The 21,423-nt window shown below is 33.4% G+C and overlaps 1 protein-coding gene across 3 annotated transcripts; it reads right to left on the bottom strand.

The window, feature by feature from the left end:
• Positions 1-11,370: 11,370 nt before the first annotated feature.
• Positions 11,371-18,046, bottom strand: LOC111371710 (phosphoglycerate mutase-like protein 1). 3 transcript variants are annotated; one of them, XM_022993843.1, is made up of 10 exons: positions 17,841-18,043; positions 15,140-15,231; positions 14,908-15,015; positions 14,603-14,682; positions 13,985-14,147; positions 12,681-12,755; positions 12,461-12,549; positions 12,090-12,209; positions 11,845-11,889; positions 11,371-11,764 (listed from the first exon to the last, which is right to left on the bottom strand). In XM_022993843.1, the coding sequence occupies exons 1-10, from the start codon at positions 18,010-18,012 to the stop codon at positions 11,656-11,658; spliced, it is 1,053 nt and encodes a 350-aa protein (XP_022849611.1). In that variant the 5' UTR covers positions 18,013-18,043; the 3' UTR covers positions 11,371-11,655. The 3 variants fall into 3 exon arrangements, with proteins under 3 accessions (XP_022849611.1, XP_022849612.1, XP_022849613.1); XM_022993844.1 differs by having other exon boundaries at positions 15,140-15,201; positions 17,841-18,041; XM_022993845.1 differs by lacking the exon at positions 12,681-12,755 and having other exon boundaries at positions 17,841-18,046.
• Positions 18,047-21,423: the final 3,377 nt, after the last annotated feature.

Genomic DNA, 21,423 nt, shown 5'->3' with positions numbered 1-21,423 from the left:
TCTCAAAAGAGATGGAAAAAAAAAAAAAAAAAAAAAAAGGAGGTTAAATGATCATTTCATTATCTAAATAAAAATATTAAAAAAAAATAGAAAAGAAAATCAAAAAAATCTCCCTTGGTTAGCAGCTTATGAGTTATGATGTACAGGCAATTGCTAATTATTGTTTTTTGCATGAGATATGGAAATGCAATAGAATTGATAAAATTATACAAATTGCTTAATGGTTATACTTTACTAGTCCGACATTCGCCGGCTGTATCCCGATAGAAATTGTTTTAACAGCCAATTGGCCCAATCCTTTAGAGCCCCCATCAAAATCACATATTGATAGACGGTTTTAAAGTGGGAAAATTACATAGAATAATGTTATTTGCAATCTCTCACTACCACGGTCGCCTTATATGATATACATGTGGTGGTTAGTGAATTATTGCATAAGATAATAGAAAACTACCAATTATGTATAAATCACTAATTGCCACATGTATATCACATAGGCCGACTACGGCAGTGAGTGACTACAAATATTATTACTCAATTACATAGGATCCGTTTGGTATGGCACTTACTTTTATTTTCTGTAAAAGACCTTTAGGGGGAAACTACTTTAATTTTTATTTGGGAATAATTTTTTAAAAGAGTTTCCCATTCCATAAGTACTTTTAGATAAAGCCACACTATATTAGTTTCCTTTAATAATTCTTCTAATAAAAAAAAACACCTTCAGAAAATTACTCAAACGAGTCCAAAAGTAGCTTTTGAATATCAAAAGCTTATTTTGACTTTTCAAAACTCATGTAAAGGGAACCTTAGACAGAAATGGAAAAAATTATCAAGAAACTTTATAAGTTTAATTAATATTATTACTTCATCTCAGTAATTTTTGAAATATCCTATTTCCTATCATATATTTCTCTTTTTATTTTATATAAATTATGCATTTCATTTTTGATTATTCACAGGGAGACAACACTATATTAATTCTCGCAGCCAATCACATGGAGACAACCTTATATTAATTATATGAGGATTTTTCTCTTAGTATGTCTCTGAAAACTTTTCAGAATTGTGCCATTAGTCATTGGTAGCTTCATTCGCTTCCATTTTTGGCAGTGGGTTGGACATGCCGAAGATGGTGGTAGAATAGAAGACTATCATATCTTTTATAATTCCTTTTTCTATTTTCTCATTTTAGTATATTTTTAATATTTTAATTTAGAATAATGAAATCATGTTATTGACCTTCTTAATTTTTGGGAAATTTTCATACCTAAGAGGTTAATTTAACCCATTTCAAAACTAAGAAATAGGGTTTACAATTTCAAAAATTAGACATAATTAAATTTAATTTACAAAATAATTAATCAAATATATATTTTATTGATTAAATATATTAAAGTTACAATTTTATATAATTTGATCGCAAATTAATTAATCATAAATTATTTATCGATTTACAAATAAAAACTTTTATATGTCACAATTTATTCATCAATCACAAATTTATCAAATTAATTGATCACAAAAATTTTTCAATCACACTTAACAAAATGTAAATCGTTATCACATTTTTTAGGTCACAAATTAATCAATTTACTGGTTACAATCAATCAAATAATTGTTAACAAATACCCCACCTCATCCCAACTACTAACACAAACACCATTGCACCACCATTGCTACGACCGCCATAGCTATAGCCACAACGACCATCACCATTACCACAACCAAATCCATCGCTATCGCCGAATTCACCACCAATAAAACCACCCCAACATTAACAAAACCAAGGAAACACCACCACTCAAACAACGAACAAAAACCAAAACAACAAATTACAAAACATAGCAGCCGGTTGTCCACAGATCGATACAAATCACAAACCATAGTGGCACAACGCGTCTTACTAGTGAGGTTGGTGCGCACTACTAAAAATCAGCTTTTTACCTACAGATAATGTATTTGTTGGTAATTAAAAAGGGATTATCCATTCGTAAAAATATTATTTTTAACTACGAAAATCACAAACGAAATTTTCGTTGGTAAAAGTGATAGCTCTTTACCAATGGATAGTTTGTGCCTAATGTTATTGCTTAATATACGTACCATTTACCAACAACATTTTCGTAGGTGTTGTAATTCAACTTTTTTCTAAAAACTGTATCAACCTTTCACCTACGAATTTTCAGTGAGTAAATTGTAGTTCATATTACCAATGAAATTGCCGTTGCTAATATGAATCAATTTCAAAGGAATTCTTATCCTACATCGGAAGTTTACAAAACAAAGTCTTTGGAGTTGCTATCTATAAATTTGCGGTCCAATAAGTGGTTAAACAATTTTTTAGGCCTTTCAACTTAGTTAGCTAAAAGTTAAAAAATTATAATTATTAAATTAATAATAATAACAATAATAAATAAATAATTTTTTTACCACACCTCATACCTATGCGACTATTTATAACACTGATTTTTACCAATTGTAATGGCTAACAAACCAACAAAAAGTCGGTTGGTAATGGTAAAATTTTTACCAATGAAAATTTGGTTGGTAAAAGATCTACTCTTTACATATGGCACAATTCGTTGGTAATCATTAGCGACCTCAAAATTAACAATAGATTTGTGGTTGCTAATATTCCATTGGTAAAAAGTAATAAAAATGGATATCGTGATTTCAGGAGCGAAAAATTCATGCCTGAAAGTCATATTTTTTTGTAGTGGCGAGGCGATGCAACACACCGTGACATGAAATCAGGCAACAAAGAGAGCGAATAGGTCACCTTCTTACATCTATCTTACACTAACAAGGAATCGCTTTGGTTACGGAATTCGGTAGTATGTAGGTCACCTTCCTACATCTACGGGCTCGGTGGTGCAAGGGAGTAGAGTGGCTGTCTTCGGAAGGGTTGGCAGCGCCGCCAGGTGTTGGTAGAGAAAAGATGGACAGAGGGAGAAGAGGGTGGAATGGTTTTAGGGTTTGGGAAGTAATTGAATAGGGATTATGGGGTGGGTAATTGGATTAATTTGATTTTATATTTGGATTAGTTTATTATAACAATTATTATTATTTTTCTTTTATTATTTAGAATTTTAGTTATAGTTGATTTTTGAAAGAAAAACTTGTAATTCTTAATTATGAATTGAGATTAGTTCCTGTAATTTTCACTCAATTTTTTAATTAAATGGTTAAATGGGTTAACTAACATGGACTTGGATGGAAGTGGGATACAGTTGTTATAACCTAATATTAAGATACGATGCATTTTTACATCATAATAATATTGACTAGGTCTTATCAAAATCATAATATTGTGTACTATTTGTGGAAATTACACAAAACCCTACATTAAAAATCCACATTTCTAAAAGCAGGCCAATGTTTTAACATTTGAAAAATTAGAATTCTTTCAATCTATTAATATTACCAACCCTAATCTGATTTGAATTTCATTTTCTCTCTATTCGTGCCCATGTCTTCTCTCTCAAAATCGCCGACGACGGAGGATGGAAGAGCTATTTCTCTCTCTTCGTTTCCCATGTCTTCTCTCTTAAAACCGTCGACGATGGAGGATAGAGGAGCTACTCCAGCCCGCGCTGCTGGAATGGAGGCTGTCGAGCGTTACTACAGCGTCGTCGATCGATGTTGCTGTGAACGGCAGCATCGAGATCACTACTGCAGCATCTATGTGTGCGTGGGTTGGTGTGTGTGCAGCGACGATGATGTGAGGTGCAGTGGTTGTTGTAGTTGATTTTTTTTTTTTTTTGGTTGTTGGATGCGGTGCAGGTGGTGGCAGCGTGGTGGATAGTGATGGTGATTTTGGATCTATTTTGCGATGGTGTCATCAAGATCTGGGACCTGCTGCAGCGACGAAATCGACAGTGATTTGGGAGATGAAATCGAATTGGGCGGTTGCGACGGCGGCATGGTTATGGCGGTGGCTGTGGTATGGTTTTGATAATGTTTGGGTTGTGTGGTTGTGATGTTGGCAACGGTGGTGGAGATGTTGGCGGTGGTGGCGGATCTCGCCGGATTTAGTGTTTTTGTGCTAGCGATGGTCGGGATGGGATGGGATGGGATTGAATGCTTGTGACCAATTATTTGGTTGATTGTGATTAATAATTGGATATGTAACCTGAAAATTGTGACTGTGACCCCTGATTGTGGCTAACAATTGATTAAGGCGTGATCAAAAAATTAATCGAGACCCGAAAATTGTGACTGTGACTTCCGATTGTGACTAACTATTGATTAAATTGTGATCGAAAAATAAATTGTGACCAATTAATCCAATAATTTGTAATGAGTAAATAAGTTGTAATTAATAAAAATTTTGAATCTGTGACCTATAAAATTTTTGGATTTGTGATCGAAAAATATTTTGTGACCTATAAAATTTTCGATTTGTGACCGAAAAATAAGTTGCGACCAATAATTTGATAATTTGTGACTAAAAATTAATCCATGACTGATTTATTAGATAACTGTGACAAAAAATTGTGACCTAAATATATTTAATTAATAAAATATATATTTAACAAATTAATTTATAAATAAATTTTAAAAAATCTGATTTTTGAAACTTCTAACCATTTTTCTTAATTTTGAAAAGGGGTATAGAAATGAATTTTTCCCTATGTTTTTCTTGGCAAAAATATGTTTCTACGCTCTTTCTAATTATTGGGCTGTACGGCCTAATTTCTTGCTTTTACTTTTTTCAATAATCATATATTTTTCGGTAGAAATATTATATTGGGGGAAGGTTGATTTTTGGGCTAGATGTAAGATCAGTCTTTCTAACAATTGGTTTTATAGTTGCTCATTTCTCTGTTTTCTACATCTAAGTTGCAAGAAAATTGATGGATGGTTTTACTAGCAATTGGGAAATCTTAATTATGATTTTAGTATGTTTTCGCGTTACATGTAAGTCCTGCAGTTTTCATTTAAAGATTTTATGTTTGTTTTTTGTGTTTCATGGCCTAACCTGTAAAATCTCACAATTCAATAAGAGATCGTTAGAAGAGAAACTTATAAACCAATTGAAAAATAGAAGACATAAAAAGGATATACAAGAATGTGTGGAACTTTCAACTCGGTTGTCGAATTTTCATCCGAGAGCACAATCTGAAAGCCTTTTTCAATTCTACACATTTTTGTCACGTGATGCAGTCAAACTTTTGAGATCAAATTTTATTATTTAGGGGTCCATTTAGCGTTCTTCTATTTTGATACAGTTTTATGGATATTTTGTTATTTTATTTATATTTTAGTTTATTCATATTTATATTACAATTTCTTTAGTTTTACCTCATTGCATTATTATAGTCATCATAATGACTATGATGGTTACAAAGTTAAAGTGGAGATTCCCATTTTCAATTATAGTTTAAATGATGATGACCAGGAATATGTCGAAGATGAGGAATAGGAGATAAAGAGTACATCGATAAAGTGTATGGAGAAGGATAGAGAGATCTTGTATGTATTGTACAGAAAATTTCATGTTCGTCCAAACAAAAGGGTTGACTCAATGTAATAAAATCTTTCAGATGATTCAAATTTAATTGATGTTGATGTCGTAAATAAGGATAGAGAAAATAATTACAAGTGGAAAGATAAAAAAAATTACAATTGCACTCTAAAGTGGAAGTGAAAGCTTTCCTTTCTATTACGAATTCAGCCAGTAAGTTCTCCTCCAATGAGCCTTGTATCCTGACAACAACTCAAGGCCTAGTTGTTTTGAAGTGGAAATGAATAATTGGGGAATAGTTAGAGGAGAAAATCATAAACCAATTGAAAAGTAGAAGAAACGAGGATCTACGAGAACACATGTAACTTTCAGCGAAATTTTCGTTAGTGAGTACTATCCAAAAGCCTTTTTTGGTTCTGGACAGTTTTGTCAAGTGATGTTGTCAAAATTTCGAGGTTAAATTTTGTTGTTTAGAGGACTGTTTTAGCGTTTTTCTTCCAATCGCATTCTCTGCTCCAATTGTTGTTTTTGTTTCTGTGTTCCTGATTTATCCACTAGGTCAGTGAGTCAGTTCAAGGGTATTTTCATCATTTTTGTTGTATTTTATTCAAATTTGTTTTACAGCTTTTAGTTTTATTTGAATTTATCTGTAGAATTAGATTTTCAATATGATTACGAATTTTTAGAGTCCATAAATACATGTTAAGATTTTAAAAACATTACATTCATTTTACTTGATTAATTAGATATATCAATTTTTCTATCGCTATTTCGTAGATTCCCAATATATTTCACGCCCGTTCGAGTAAATTCAAGTATATACTCGTTCATGTGTTACGAACAAGACTATTTTATTATTGTTCACATTTTCTTCTTGCGTCATGTGGTATCAAAGCAATGGCTAATTATCAGAGTAAGGCTTTTCAAGGCTAGGTTTGAGGTAATTAGACCAATCTGCAAAAGTAGGCAATCATCTGCAAAAATTAGGCAATCAACTTAAGGACATATTGGATGCCTTGAATTTTGGAGGCAGTAATCCCAGACAACCACCACCCATCGATTCTGTTCAGGTTGTTGTCCCTTTAAATTCGACTCGAGTTCCAACCTCAATTTGTTGTTATAGTCGTCATAATGACTATAATGGTTACAAAGTTAAAGTGGAGATTCATGTTTTCAATCGAAGTTTAAATAATGATGATCATGAATATGTCGGAGACGACGAGGAAAATGAAGAGTACATTGATGAAGTGTGTGGAAAAGAACAAGGAGATCTTGTGTTTATTGTGCAGAAAATTTCATATTCGTTCAAACAAGAAGAGTTGACTTTGTAAAAAAAAAAAAAAAAAATCTTCCACGCCAAGTGTCAAGTTAGTGATGCTATTAACAGTCTGATCATAGACAGTTGTAGCTATGCAGTTGTGAAAATCTTATTAGCTCTTCTCATCAAGCAAAGCTGTCCATCATGAAGCTTTTGGATCATTCAAAGCTGCCAGTCGAACCATATCCAACTATTTATCAGATTGGTTGATTAAAAATGATACGTCTATTCTAGTGACTCAAATTTGTAAAATTGATGTAGATTTCGTACATAAGGGTAGAGAGAATTATTACAAGCTCAAGTGAAAGGATAAAGAAATTACAGCTCCACCAATAGAGAGGGCACTAAATGCGTCTAAAGTGGAAGGGAAAGCTTTTCTGGCTATTACAAATTCAGTTAGTAGGTAGGTTTTCTTCCGATGAGCCTTTGAATCCTTACGACAACCCAATGTAGAATTATTTTGAAGTGGAAGGGAATAAATAATGCGGGACAATTACAGAAGAGAATCATAAACTAATTATAAAATAGAAATAAGGAGGATCCATAAGAATGTTCGTAACTTTTAACTTGGTTGTCAATTATCCGTGAGTATAATTAGAAAGCGGTTTTCTGTTTTGCACATTTTTGTCGGTGTTGTAAAATAATTTGAATAGCTTCCTCGTAAATAATCATTTCTCTTCCCTATTGAGTAATAAAATATCAGAAAGCAGCCGGAGATGCTATCGAATATCTCAAGCTCAGTACTTGATGTTACCTTCCTTCATATGTACAACTTAATTCCTGGTGGGTGAAACTCTCAACAATTTTTGCCTACAAATCACTGCATTTCCCCTTGGGGTTGGGGGGGGGGGGGGGGGAAAAAAAAAAAAAAAAAAAAGAAATTCCAAATTTTTTTTTTCAGCATCGAGACTTCGATGTGGGTGTGGTGTGTGTGCGTGGGTCTGGTAGCATGTGCGATGGCGGTAATGGTGTGTGGCGGCGACCGTGACAACGATGATGTTGCGGTGCTTGTGGACTATGAGTCCTAATTGTGGTGTTGGTGTGTGGTGGCGATGATTTGGGGCGGTTATAGTGGTTGTGGACTGTGACTCGTAATCGTGGTGTTGGTGTATGGCGAGGACAACAGTGTCAATGAAAATTGTGACCGTGACTCGTATTTGTGACTTACAATCGATTAAGTTGTGACAAAAAAATTAATCGTGACCAATTAATCCAATAATTTGCAACAAGTAAATGAGCAGTGACCAATAAAAGTGGTTGTCGACAAGTTGTGGTGGTGGTTACAGATTATTTGGTTGATTGTTACCATTAAATTGGTTAATGTGTGACCAATAAACAATATGTGATCAATGAAAAATATAAAATGTGACAAAGAAATAATGTGTAACCTAAAAAATTAATAATTTGTGACTATTTAATAAGTTGTGACCTATAAATTTTTTTATTCGTGACTTAAAAATAATATGTAATCTATAAAATTTTCGATTTGTGACCGAAAAATAAGTTACGACCAATAATTTGATAATTTGTGACTAAAAATTAATTCGTGACTGATTTATTAGATAACTGTGACAAAAAATTGTGACCTAAATATATTTAATTAATAAAATATATATTTAACAAATTAATTTATAAATAAATTTTAAAAAATCTGATTTTTGAAACTTCTAACCATTTTTCTTAATTTTGAAAAGGGGTATAGAAATGAATTTTTCCCTATGTTTTTCTTGGCAAAAATATGTTTCTACGCTCTTTCTAATTATTGGGCTGTACGGCCTAATTTCTTGCTTTTACTTTTTTCAATAATCATATATTTTTCGGTAGAAATATTATATTGGGGGAAGGTTGATTTTTGGGCTAGATGTAAGATCAGTCTTTCTAACAATTGGTTTTATAGTTGCTCATTTCTCTGTTTTCTACATCTAAGTTGCAAGAAAATTGATGGATGGTTTTACTAGCAATTGGGAAATCTTAATTATGATTTTAGTATGTTTTCGCGTTACATGTAAGTCCTGCAGTTTTCATTTAAAGATTTTATGTTTGTTTTTTGTGTTTCATGGCCTAACCTGTAAAATCTCACAATTCAATAAGAGATCGTTAGAAGAGAAACTTATAAACCAATTGAAAAATAGAAGACATAAAAAGGATATACAAGAATGTGTGGAACTTTCAACTCGGTTGTCGAATTTTCATCCGAGAGCACAATCTGAAAGCCTTTTTCAATTCTACACATTTTTGTCACGTGATGCAGTCAAACTTTTGAGATCAAATTTTATTATTTAGGGGTCCATTTAGCGTTCTTCTATTTTGATACAGTTTTATGGATATTTTGTTATTTTATTTATATTTTAGTTTATTCATATTTATATTACAATTTCTTTAGTTTTACCTCATTGCATTATTATAGTCATCATAATGACTATGATGGTTACAAAGTTAAAGTGGAGATTCCCATTTTCAATTATAGTTTAAATGATGATGACCAGGAATATGTCGAAGATGAGGAATAGGAGATAAAGAGTACATCGATAAAGTGTATGGAGAAGGATAGAGAGATCTTGTATGTATTGTACAGAAAATTTCATGTTCGTCCAAACAAAAGGGTTGACTCAATGTAATAAAATCTTTCAGATGATTCAAATTTAATTGATGTTGATGTCGTAAATAAGGATAGAGAAAATAATTACAAGTGGAAAGATAAAAAAAATTACAATTGCACTCTAAAGTGGAAGTGAAAGCTTTCCTTTCTATTACGAATTCAGCCAGTAAGTTCTCCTCCAATGAGCCTTGTATCCTGACAACAACTCAAGGCCTAGTTGTTTTGAAGTGGAAATGAATAATTGGGGAATAGTTAGAGGAGAAAATCATAAACCAATTGAAAAGTAGAAGAAACGAGGATCTACGAGAACACATGTAACTTTCAGCGAAATTTTCGTTAGTGAGTACTATCCAAAAGCCTTTTTTGGTTCTGGACAGTTTTGTCAAGTGATGTTGTCAAAATTTCGAGGTTAAATTTTGTTGTTTAGAGGACTGTTTTAGCGTTTTTCTTCCAATCGCATTCTCTGCTCCAATTGTTGTTTTTGTTTCTGTGTTCCTGATTTATCCACTAGGTCAGTGAGTCAGTTCAAGGGTATTTTCATCATTTTTGTTGTATTTTATTCAAATTTGTTTTACAGCTTTTAGTTTTATTTGAATTTATCTGTAGAATTAGATTTTCAATATGATTACGAATTTTTAGAGTCCATAAATACGTGTTAAGATTTTAAAAACATTACATTCATTTTACTTGATTAATTAGATATATCAGTTTTTCTATCGCTATTTCGTAGATTCCCAATATATTTCACGCCCGTTCGAGTAAATTCAAGTATATACTCGTTCATGTGTTACGAACAAGACTATTTTATTATTGTTCACATTTTCTTCTTGCGTCATGTGGTATCAAAGCAATGGCTAATTATCAGAGTAAGGCTTTTCAAGGCTAGGTTTGAGGTAATTAGACCAATCTGCAAAAGTAGGCAATCATCTGCAAAAATTAGGCAATCAACTTAAGGACATATTGGATGCCTTGAATTTTGGAGGCAGTAATCCCAGACAACCACCACCCATCGATTCTGTTCAGGTTGTTGTCCCTTTAAATTCGACTCGAGTTCCAACCTCAATTTGTTGTTATAGTCGTCATAATGACTATAATGGTTACAAAGTTAAAGTGGAGATTCATGTTTTCAATCGAAGTTTAAATAATGATGATCATGAATATGTCGGAGACGACGAGGAAAATGAAGAGTACATTGATGAAGTGTGTGGAAAAGAACAAGGAGATCTTGTGTTTATTGTGCAGAAAATTTCATATTCGTTCAAACAAGAAGAGTTGACTTTGTAAAAAAAAAAAAAAAAAAATCTTCCACGCCAAGTGTCAAGTTAGTGATGCTATTAACAGTCTGATCATAGACAGTTGTAGCTATGCAGTTGTGAAAATCTTATTAGCTCTTCTCATCAAGCAAAGCTGTCCATCATGAAGCTTTTGGATCATTCAAAGCTGCCAGTCGAACCATATCCAACTATTTATCAGATTGGTTGATTAAAAATGATACGTCTATTCTAGTGACTCAAATTTGTAAAATTGATGTAGATTTCGTACATAAGGGTAGAGAGAATTATTACAAGCTCAAGTGAAAGGATAAAGAAATTACAGCTCCACCAATAGAGAGGGCACTAAATGCGTCTAAAGTGGAAGGGAAAGCTTTTCTGGCTATTACAAATTCAGTTAGTAGGTAGGTTTTCTTCCGATGAGCCTTTGAATCCTTACGACAACCCAATGTAGAATTATTTTGAAGTGGAAGGGAATAAATAATGCGGGACAATTACAGAAGAGAATCATAAACTAATTATAAAATAGAAATAAGGAGGATCCATAAGAATGTTCGTAACTTTTAACTTGGTTGTCAATTATCCGTGAGTATAATTAGAAAGCGGTTTTCTGTTTTGCACATTTTTGTCGGTGTTGTAAAATAATTTGAATAGCTTCTTCCCTAAAAAAAAAGAAAAAAAAAAGGAGGAAATTCCAAATTGGGTCACTCTCGACTTAAAAAGATGTTAATTATTGTTGTTTATTCCCCTAATGATTGCACCAAATTGGGATGAAATAATATTTCACAATTACAGTAATTGATTGTATGACTGTAACGTGCCAAACATGCATAAACAACTAATCACTAAGCGCTTCATAAGTTCATACACATTTGCTATGAAAATGGAAGTGAAGTTCTACCAGACATCAATCCTTACTTTTATTTGATGCATAATGGCTAAATGAGTCGCAATGGAATTATCTTATCAAAGATCAATCCCATCCTTTTTGAAGAAATCATTTAGAGAAAGCATCAGGAATTTCCTCATTACCATTATCACTAGGAACATCAGGCCCGCAAGGAATATTTCCATGATGATCAAACGTATCTGTTGAACCAATCATACTGCAAAATGAAAGTCGAAAAACTGAGAAGAGAAAAGAAACAATGTAAGCACGAGTACTTATATTTCTAAAATCCCGTACCTTTTGTCAACAGTAACCACTGATCGAAGTTCACAATTCTTAAACCTGCAAATAAAAAATTGCCATTTGTCATTTCATACACTTGATTACTACCCCATAAACATCTTACTGTCCAAAATTCAACATAATCCATTTTATTGACTATTGATTGGTCAATAGCTCAATTCTTATTCAAAATAACATCTTATACTGCTAGTGATATTTTACAGAAAGATACTGCTCCAAAAGAAAATAGCACAACTTACGGTCTGCATATTTCACTCTTCATTGTTGGATGACAATCATTTCCAAATGCACCGAGTGTATGAATTAGAAATCCACTATGAGTAACGACTGCTATTTCTTTCTCCTTCCGTGTCCACAGCCTGCACTAATTGCAGAAATTAAGATACAAACTTTTATCTTTATATCCCGCTCATGGCATGTTTGCAGTAGTAAACAAGACTAGACGTAGTTTACCACACAAGATTTTAACTTCTTTTTCTTCGTTAATATTGCCTAGTACTAAACAAACCACATTACAAAACAAGGAATCAATTTTCTACACATTCGATTTTCTGAGGGTTAGTTTTTTTCCTTTAAGACATCATCATACCAACAATAGACAAGAGGTTACCAGTTCAAAAACTTCAGACCCCTGGCAGCAACTTCTTCATTCGCTTCTCTGACATCAGGCTTCCACAGAATGTCATCATCACTTTCTATCTGTACAAAAGCATTAAGTCGAAAGAATGGATTTACACTATGATCTACGGTGAGTCAGGCTTAAGACATAACAATATATAAACAATAAGCTATTTGAAAAATCAAATTGATGGTGGAAAACATCTACTTGCCAGTGAAAAATCGATTGCAGGGAAAAGTTGCTTGTAATCTGTTATACTTCTTCTCTTATCGCACCAATGAACCCCCTGCATTTTATTTTTTATTTTGTTTATCGCAAAGTCAATAAATTTATTAACTGGAATCAATGTGAATAGCAGACAAAGAATGGTGTAGACAATCTATCAGATATGCTCTACGGGTTCTAAAGTAGCAGCATATGCAGCTCCATCAATAAAAGTATATATCTTAGTTCTAATACTTATATCTGCTAGGGTACGTCCACGAAAATAGCTGGTTATGGAAATTTTCTGATTTTTGAAATATACGAGAAACAAAGAATATATCATGCATGGTATGTGTCTGAGCAAGTTCTATCCTGGCATGCCCTTATATGATATAACAGGAAAACCAATCAGGATTATCTTATGCATAATCTCTACATAGGAGTAGAAGTGACAACTGGCCATAAAGCCAGCTGTTATAGCAAAACAAAATTTTAGTATACAAGTTTCTTGAAAACAAAATTTTAGTATACACTTTTCTTGATATGTTTGTCAATACAAATTCTAGCAATGTCAAAGTGACTTTTTGTCATTGTCACAAGAAAAAGAGTCGTCTTTCGGCTTCTTTCTAGAGAAGGTTTATCTTACGCATAATTTAATTTCTATTGATGTCCTGTAATCTTTCTGCTGCTAAATGGACAATTTCTCTAATATTGCATCCAATAATTTTCTATTTTGAATATAATTCCAATTCCCATCCAAAAATCTAAAACATAGTAGGACTGTGCCAGCAATTCTAAGGCAAGTTCCTTATCACATCATTGGATCGTAAAGCATCCCAAATACACAAGTCTTGAAGCAACATTAGTATAGCCTCTATGAACCATCTACAGTAAAAACAAGAAATTTAGTTTTTAAGCCTCCAGGGCACATCTCCAAGTGGTAAAAGGGGAGGGTGGAGAAATCCAACTTTGCTTGAAACTGTTGCGTCAAGGGTTCGAATCCTGAAATATGGATTTGGTTCTTGGGTAAGTGCAAGTGTACAAGCAGCCTTCCACCCTGGATCCTTAGAGGCATAACCTGCGATTTACCTCCCTCACGATGCTCCAGGGCAGGGGTGGTGGGGGATCCTTAAGGTTAGGGTTTAACCTTTTAAGAAATTTAGTTTTTAATCATAGGAAGAACAATTTGGGAACTGAGTAGAAGATTGATTGAGGATGTGGAGACTACAAGATAGAAAAAATTTTAAAAAATCATGTCAATAGCATCATTAAATTATAAAGAAAATTTATGCTTTATTAGATGACGCATACCAAATGTTCGCGACAAAGTTCCACTGCTACAAAAGGAGGGGAGTTTAAACTTGAAATTGCAGGACGGCTACTCTTCCCCACATTTTCCACCATTAATGGAGCTACATCAATTCCATCCATATAACCTTGCCCCCCAAATACTGCAACAGCTGTCTGCATTGTCCTGCAAAGAACTCGAAACACTTCAATTGCCAATATTAGCAAAAACATGAATTCTATTATTTTAACCAATCGAACAGTCAAAAATTAATTACCTAAGATTCCCACTCTCACTTGATGCAAACATAATAAGTTCAAATCTCCCAAATATTATCTGTATTCCATTCCTCACTATCTCATTCTTTATCTCTCTTGATGATGCTTCTAAAATTACTACTTTTCAACAATGGCACCAAATTTTGTATTTTATGTTTCAAGATTTACCATTCAAGTTTCTATTTTCTCATTTCCATCTTTCATCGGAGTGATTAAAATATAAATAAATAAATCTATTAAGATACACAACCATATTTTTCCCTGTATATGTATCATGCTAATCATTTTTACAAGAACTATGAAAAAGGTTTGAATTGAAAATAGTAAGAACCTCAAGAAGGATTAGCAACACACAATGCATACCTTAGCAAAGGGGAAACAACAACTAATTCAATCCTCTTTGAAAGACCAGATGAATGAACATGCTTTCGGAGATTGTCCACCTGTCACAATACAAAAGAGTTATTCCTTTTACCAGGTCAAGTTTAAGCATAAAATGCTTCTCAGCAGCAAAATTTAACTCATCCCAAAAACTTATATTTGAAATATTTAACCACAACAATCTCTCGTTCAATATGTATGAACGAGTATGGCTACCATCCATTAAAAGAAGCAATATTCACATTTGCAGTACCCCCAAAATACAGAAAACATATAGTAACTATCACCTGTTGCCATCCAAGAGGAGTAAGGTGTGCATCAAAAAGTTCGGGAGACAAGTATGCACTGTGGTCTAATTCTCCAGCTACATTGTGGATTCCCTGAGCATGTCTTACCTATACGTATGCATAAATATAAGATATGTTAAAGAACATCGATATAAAATGCACAATGCTTCTAAATAAACAATATATCACAATTTCAAAAACAAAAACAAGTGCTGGGAAGGTAAGGACAAACCAAGTGAATAGTTTTACAGTGGTGTAATGGGTATAAGCCTTGACTTGACACAGTATCCATATCTGCAATTGAATCATAGAAATAACATAGATCTGTAAAGAAGTCCTTATTAGAGTCATGAAATATGCTACAGATGAAATATGCTACAGAAATTGAGCCCACCAAAATAAAAATAATCTCTGGAAGACAGAACCTTATTAAAGTCGTGAAATATGCTACAGAAACTGAACCAGAAATTATGTAATGGGAGGGAAAGGAACTCCTTGACTATTTAGCAGTTCACAGAACAAAGATAAGAATATATTCTTGGTAGAACAAACTTTATTATGATGCAAAATATCTCTCTAAGTTCCTTTTCTAGCAAGTATCAAAATGTTAAATCAATTTGGTATATTTTTAAAAATAAATAAGTTCGTTTTCACAAAAGGATTATTGAGATTTAATCATTTTGTACAAAAATGGTAACAAATAGAAATTAGCTATCATTATATTAATAGAAATTAGCAAAAAGAAAAAGTTTCGGGAAAATAAGAAAGACGAATAGTTTCAATATGTAATATAGTTACTAATATGTTATAAACACAAGAGTTAACGAGGAAATTTACATTCAGAACATGTTTAGGAAAGCTTATAATTGCTTATAAGCAGATCAAACTATTTTTTATCCCACATTTCTTAAACCACAACTTTTGCCTATTTTTTCACCACATTATTTGGGACCCATTACTTATAATCACTTAAAAGCTCTTTCAAAAAGAAATGAGGCATGGCATGAGTAATAAAACATTGCTCTTCTATAATCACGTGCCAAGAGTACAGCAAGTAACCGTTTATGATAAGAAAATTATTCAAGGATATCATATGTCAAAAGAGAAGAATGATAATATTGGGCATGCTAGAATTTATCGAAGAAATGGGCTAATGAAATACATCTGCAACAAATCAATCAAAATATTTTTTAACTTAGCACAAGAGGAAATGGCACTAAGGTTGTTTCTTGCACTAAATTCTGCATCCTCCAGTAGAGCATATTTTGGCTTTATACCCTCTCAATTCAATTCTCAATGAATATTTAATTATTCCTGACGACTTGATGCATAAAACTAACAGAAATAAAACTTTCTCCAACCACAAAAGTAGTAAGATAATTAAAGAAAATTCAATTAAGACATTTGTTCCACTATTAGTAGATCTCGTATCCACTCAAGCTATATCTCTGTTTCTTCCTGATCTTATCTCATTCACCAACAATATAACAAGTTATTCTTGGAATGAATTATAAAGCCAAAAACCCAGTGGTGATATATCATGGAGATGAAAACATGACAGCAATAAAACGAAGAGCAAAACAAAAAGAACAAAAAGGAAATCATCTCCCTATATCCAAAAAAATAAAATAAATAAATAAATAAAAATAAAATTCAGAGACCAATAAAACACACAGTACCACCGCCCACCAAGATTCAGCAAAAATAAATCACATATGCATATACACACTTGATTACATGATCATTCAATAGTAGGTTCGAATGTATCATAAAGATAAAAGAGGAAATATATATTTAGGAATGAAAAGAGGAAATATATGGTGTTTTAGTCAAATACATTAAAGCAATGTAAGAAGCAAGCATCTTCCACTAGTCTACACCATCAGTTTGCTTATTACTAAGAAATGGCTGTTGAGCAATTATTTGCGAAGGGATTAAATAAAAAACTAGAGATGCAAATAAAATTATGTGAGGAAAACGCATGTAAAAGAGATGGATAATATTGAGCAACATAAGTTTTATCCAAGACAAATGCAATTCATTTCCAGCAAATCAAAGAAACAAGTCTACGACTTGCTACAAATCTGCCACTTTCCCCATTCTAAATTCAAAAGCATTTCAAATTAGGACGTTATATGGTCGAGGTGTAGTTATATATATAAGTAATCCTTGTCCATGCTCACGGTCATAGTTAAAAATGATACTGAACAACCCAACTCGCAATAAATTTAGTTAAAATGTAATTCCAAATAATTTTAGAGTTAGAGCTAAAGAAAATTAATTCTCTATTAACTGCAGGCAAAAAAGATCTTTTGGCAACATGGTTTTCTAGTGTACTAAATGCGGAATCAACAGAGCATATTCTGGGTTTATACCCTCTCTGCATAAATATAATTCTCACTTGATATACTCATTCCTTACAAGTAGAATATAAAAAATAAATAAATAAATAAATTCTCCACATTCATAAGTAGTATAATAACAATCCTGAAATTTCAAAATTAAAAATTTCAATCGTCTGTAGGATTTTCACTATTTGAACTTCTGCGTATCAAACCAGAAATGCGGTTTTAACGGAGTATCATAATTCAATAAAAATAACTGGCTAGTCTCAAAATAAAAGATAAACAGAAAAAGCAAACCCAGATTAAAAAAATAAAAAATAAAATGACGACATGATACATTACCGCCAAATAAAATCAAGCCCACGGCAGACCAATCAAAATCCGGCACACCAGGATTCAGCAAAACAATCACAAACTCATATACACACATAAATTACCCCCAATCAGAGACGTACAAGTCTGCACCTAACAGTAAGTATCCCACATCAAAGGCCAGCCCATTGGTACCTTCCCTTTATGAGCGGGATTGTTACACTAAACATATACATGTACGTAAAATTATAAACAGAGAAAGATGATCATACATACCGGGGAGAGAAAAGGAGCAACGAATAGACGAAGAAATGGGAGATGAAAATGGTACAATTCCAGAGGAAGATGGTTGGTGCCTCTTAATGTGTGTAGGAAAATGGTTCGTCTTGGAACTGCAAAACGGAATTGTAATAAGGTTTGGTAATCCTATAAATAAATTATTGGTCATAACGGCGTTGGTTAGTTTTTAATTTCTCTATATGTCCGCCGCTTGGAATGGTACCAGTCAATAGATCGTGTCCACGTTAAATACTATAACCGTCCATGTGAAGAAACGTGCAGTTTCGTCTCTCTCTACCGACTTTGAAAACACGAGATTTTTCAACATCAAAACGCTTGATTGTAGAGATGGAAAATTTTATTTTGTTGAATAGAGGTCGGCCTATTCGATCTTGGTCCAAGGGGTGGTAACGGGGTGTGCATGGGACGGATCCGCCATTTTCATTCCCGTCTCGTCGAGTACTTTTATTATCTTACCGCGTACCTGATTAAAGTGCGATTGAATGAGTTCAAGGAGGGACAGGGCAGGTTCCCTATCCCATTTATTTTTTATGTTCTTAATTGGTGAATGTTATTTTTTTTTTTATAAATTTGCTAAAAGTAATTTATGTTTTCTTTAAAAATGAAGATAAACTTATTACTTTTATTTGATAAAAATTTATATCTGAAATGAACTTTAAACGGCGTGGTGACTATATTTCTCATACCAACCTCATACCCGTTTTGGAACAATGATCCTCGTGCTCGTACCTGTTCCATTTACCTGGTTAGACGGGTAATCCCCGTCCCAAATGAGGTGGGGCCTTGAATATTGGGTTGAACAGATTTTTTTGTCATCCTTACATTGTCCCTTTAAATATTAGGTCTGGTCAAGTTTGAACTAAACCTCTACTACCATTGGCAGTGACCCATTGGTAGAGTACGTTCTTGTCCAAAAAGATAGGGTTATTTAAACCTCCCCTTCGCTTCTAATCATTTTCTTATGAAATATGTCCATACGACAAACCGTAGTTTGTTGCCAATTTTATGAAAAAAAATCTTAGGGCGTTCTTTGTTTGAATATATTTTTCATGTAAATGTTCTTTTCTTTTTTTTCAAAATTTTCTATTTTGCAGTGTTTGATCGACATTTTTCCATGGAAAAAATAATTTTTTTTATGAGGGTACATTTTTATTTTCTAGGTCTAACAAGTTATCACTTCCTGAGTTGAAAAAGTACAATATTTTTTAGGTTAAAAATTAAATCAATCAAACATTTTTAATCAACAATTTTCATCAATTGCCTAGAACTTATTTTCTTTATGGGGAATAAATTTTTATTTTCTAGGTAATTCACACTTTTCAAAAACTCAATATTACTCTCTATTCTAACAAGTTTTCACTATCCAAGATGAAAAGGTACAACATTTTTTAGGTTAAAAATTAAGTTAGTCGAACACTTTTAAGTAACAATTTTCATGCAAATGGAATTACCTAAAATTTATTTTCTTTCCATACAAGTTCGATGTTTGTAATCAAACTCATCTTTATGTCCATACAATGAAGTAGTTAAGCACAAATTTCAAAATTTATGCGCTATCAACATACCAATCACATTAGCAAAAGACCATAAATGACTTGTGCAATAAGGTGTAGTTACCCTTCTTCCATTCATCATGAAGATGGCTTGTAATTTTCGATGTTACAAAATATTCTCAACTTGGATAATATAATTATGAGCACTTTCGGTTGTTGGTAGGAAATGCCTTGCAATAAATCGAACGAAACCAGAACTATGTAACCTATAGAAGATTCCATGTACAAGGTGACCAAACTTGGCTCCAAAATACAGTAGAATGCAATAGTTTTTTATTGTCACTACATTTTTTTTCTTTTTTTACGTATCTTTAAATAATTTTCTCATTTATCAAAATAACTATAAATGGCGGGACATAACTAACCCTATAATTTTCTCCTATTACCATGCACACCACATTCCCACCACCGATAATCTTTTCATCCCCTCGCCCCCCCCCCCCCCCCCCCCCCCCCCCCGACCATAATTCTAGATGGTTCTATGGCACAGCATTTTCTTATAGGTTTGGCCATTACTTTCACAATATTCTCTAACTCACGATTCTCACATGCTCTCTTAAATATGCCACATGCTACCTTCCGTATGTTTCCATGTGGCCAAGAGGATTTTCCCCCCCCCCCCCCCCCCCCCCCCCCTCTCTCTCTCTTAAAAACTTTACTTATCCCCCTTAATGTCTGTCTCCATGCCACCTCTCCTGTCCAACCCAATTCTTCCTCGTTAATCTCCAACTTGAGCACTATCCGTAAAAAACTCATTGGTCCATCAAACAAAGAAAGAAAAAGGAAATTCCAATCCAAAGCTTTCATCATCTCTAGAATTAAAGAACCCAGTTGCAAACAACCCATCAAAACCCAATTAGAAGAATAAAATCAACAGCGGACAAAAACAAAATTAATAAAATTAAATTATTGTTCCACGACAAACAAAAACCTAATTTTTTCTTAACTTTTTCGTCGATGGCAACAAACTGCTTCCACGTGTTGATTGGCACTGTGTATCCACCCCGTACATATAAAAGTTGATTAAGTATCCAGGTTGCTCAAGGAAACAGAATTTAGGGAACTAGTCCACTATACACCTTCAGTGTGATGTTCAGCAAGCCACCAGTCAGTAGGAATGAAGATATTCTTGATGCTTTATCACTAGTTTTGTACACCTGTTTCGCGCGTGTTCGTCGCTAACAATTAAAAGGGATCATACGATTGTGTAAAAGACAAACCTTTTGAGACAAAATCTCAAAAAGGGGTGTTCTTTATTGGCGATGTCTTTACAATCGGAAAGTAAAAACAGAATGCCTCCAAGGGGCGCAAGCACACGAGTTACTGAAAGAAGTGTTTAAATCTAAACTAAGAAATTTAAAATTACATGTTCTCTGTTCGAGAGTTTTTTGATTCAGGGTCTTTTGCTCTATGTCTTTTCTTCCTTTTATACTCCTTGGATGATCTTTTTGTGATCAACTGCCTAAAAACTGCTTGATCGTTCTATAATTGCCTACTTTCCTCGTAATGGTCAACTTGTCATGGAACTGTCTTTTTTAACTGCTGCCATTACTCTTCGTCGTTCAACCGTTTTCGATTGAATTCCTTAAATCGTGGAACGTGATAGGGTTGCTTAATAACTGCTTTGATAACTGCGCTTCTTGATAACCACAACACTTCATGTTTGCTAAGACCATGGGCGACTCGAAAGTTTGGGCGAGAATAGAGTAGCAGTTCTGGGCGACTGCATGGCACTCCATTCGCTCAGATCCTGGGCGATTTGCAAGCTTGGGCGATGGTGTTACCGCGTTCCTGGGCTTCCCTATTTGGGCCTTCATCCTGAATTGTCTTATTGTGCTTCATTCTTTGGGCTATCTGATTTTGGGATCTTCCCATTGGGCTTCATTCCTTGGGCCGTTCAATTTGGGCCGAATTTTTATGTGGCAACAATTACCCCCCAATATGGCAGAATTAATACCAATTATTAAATTTTGCCATATTCACTTTTGTGTTTCCAGCAACATTCG

This window comes from Olea europaea, chromosome 22 (genome assembly GCF_002742605.1).
Source record: "Olea europaea var. sylvestris chromosome 22, O_europaea_v1, whole genome shotgun sequence".
Classification (NCBI taxonomy): domain Eukaryota; kingdom Viridiplantae; phylum Streptophyta; class Magnoliopsida; order Lamiales; family Oleaceae; genus Olea; species Olea europaea.
Note: the sequence above shows the minus strand (reverse complement) of the source record. Positions and strands in the feature narration are given on the sequence as shown.

Excerpts from the sequence above, each read along its gene's own strand:
- LOC111371710 (XM_022993843.1), bottom strand. The coding sequence starts at position 18,012 with ATGACCAATAATTTATTTATAGGATTACCAAACCTTATTACAATTCCG. Across the intron at positions 12,756-13,984 it reads AACTTTGTCGCGAACATTTG|GGGGTTCATTGGTGCGATAA; the intron begins GTATGCGTCATC and ends AATAAAATGCAG. Across the intron at positions 12,550-12,680 it reads CTGCAATCGATTTTTCACTG|ATAGAAAGTGATGATGACAT; the intron begins GCAAGTAGATGT and ends GCTTTTGTACAG.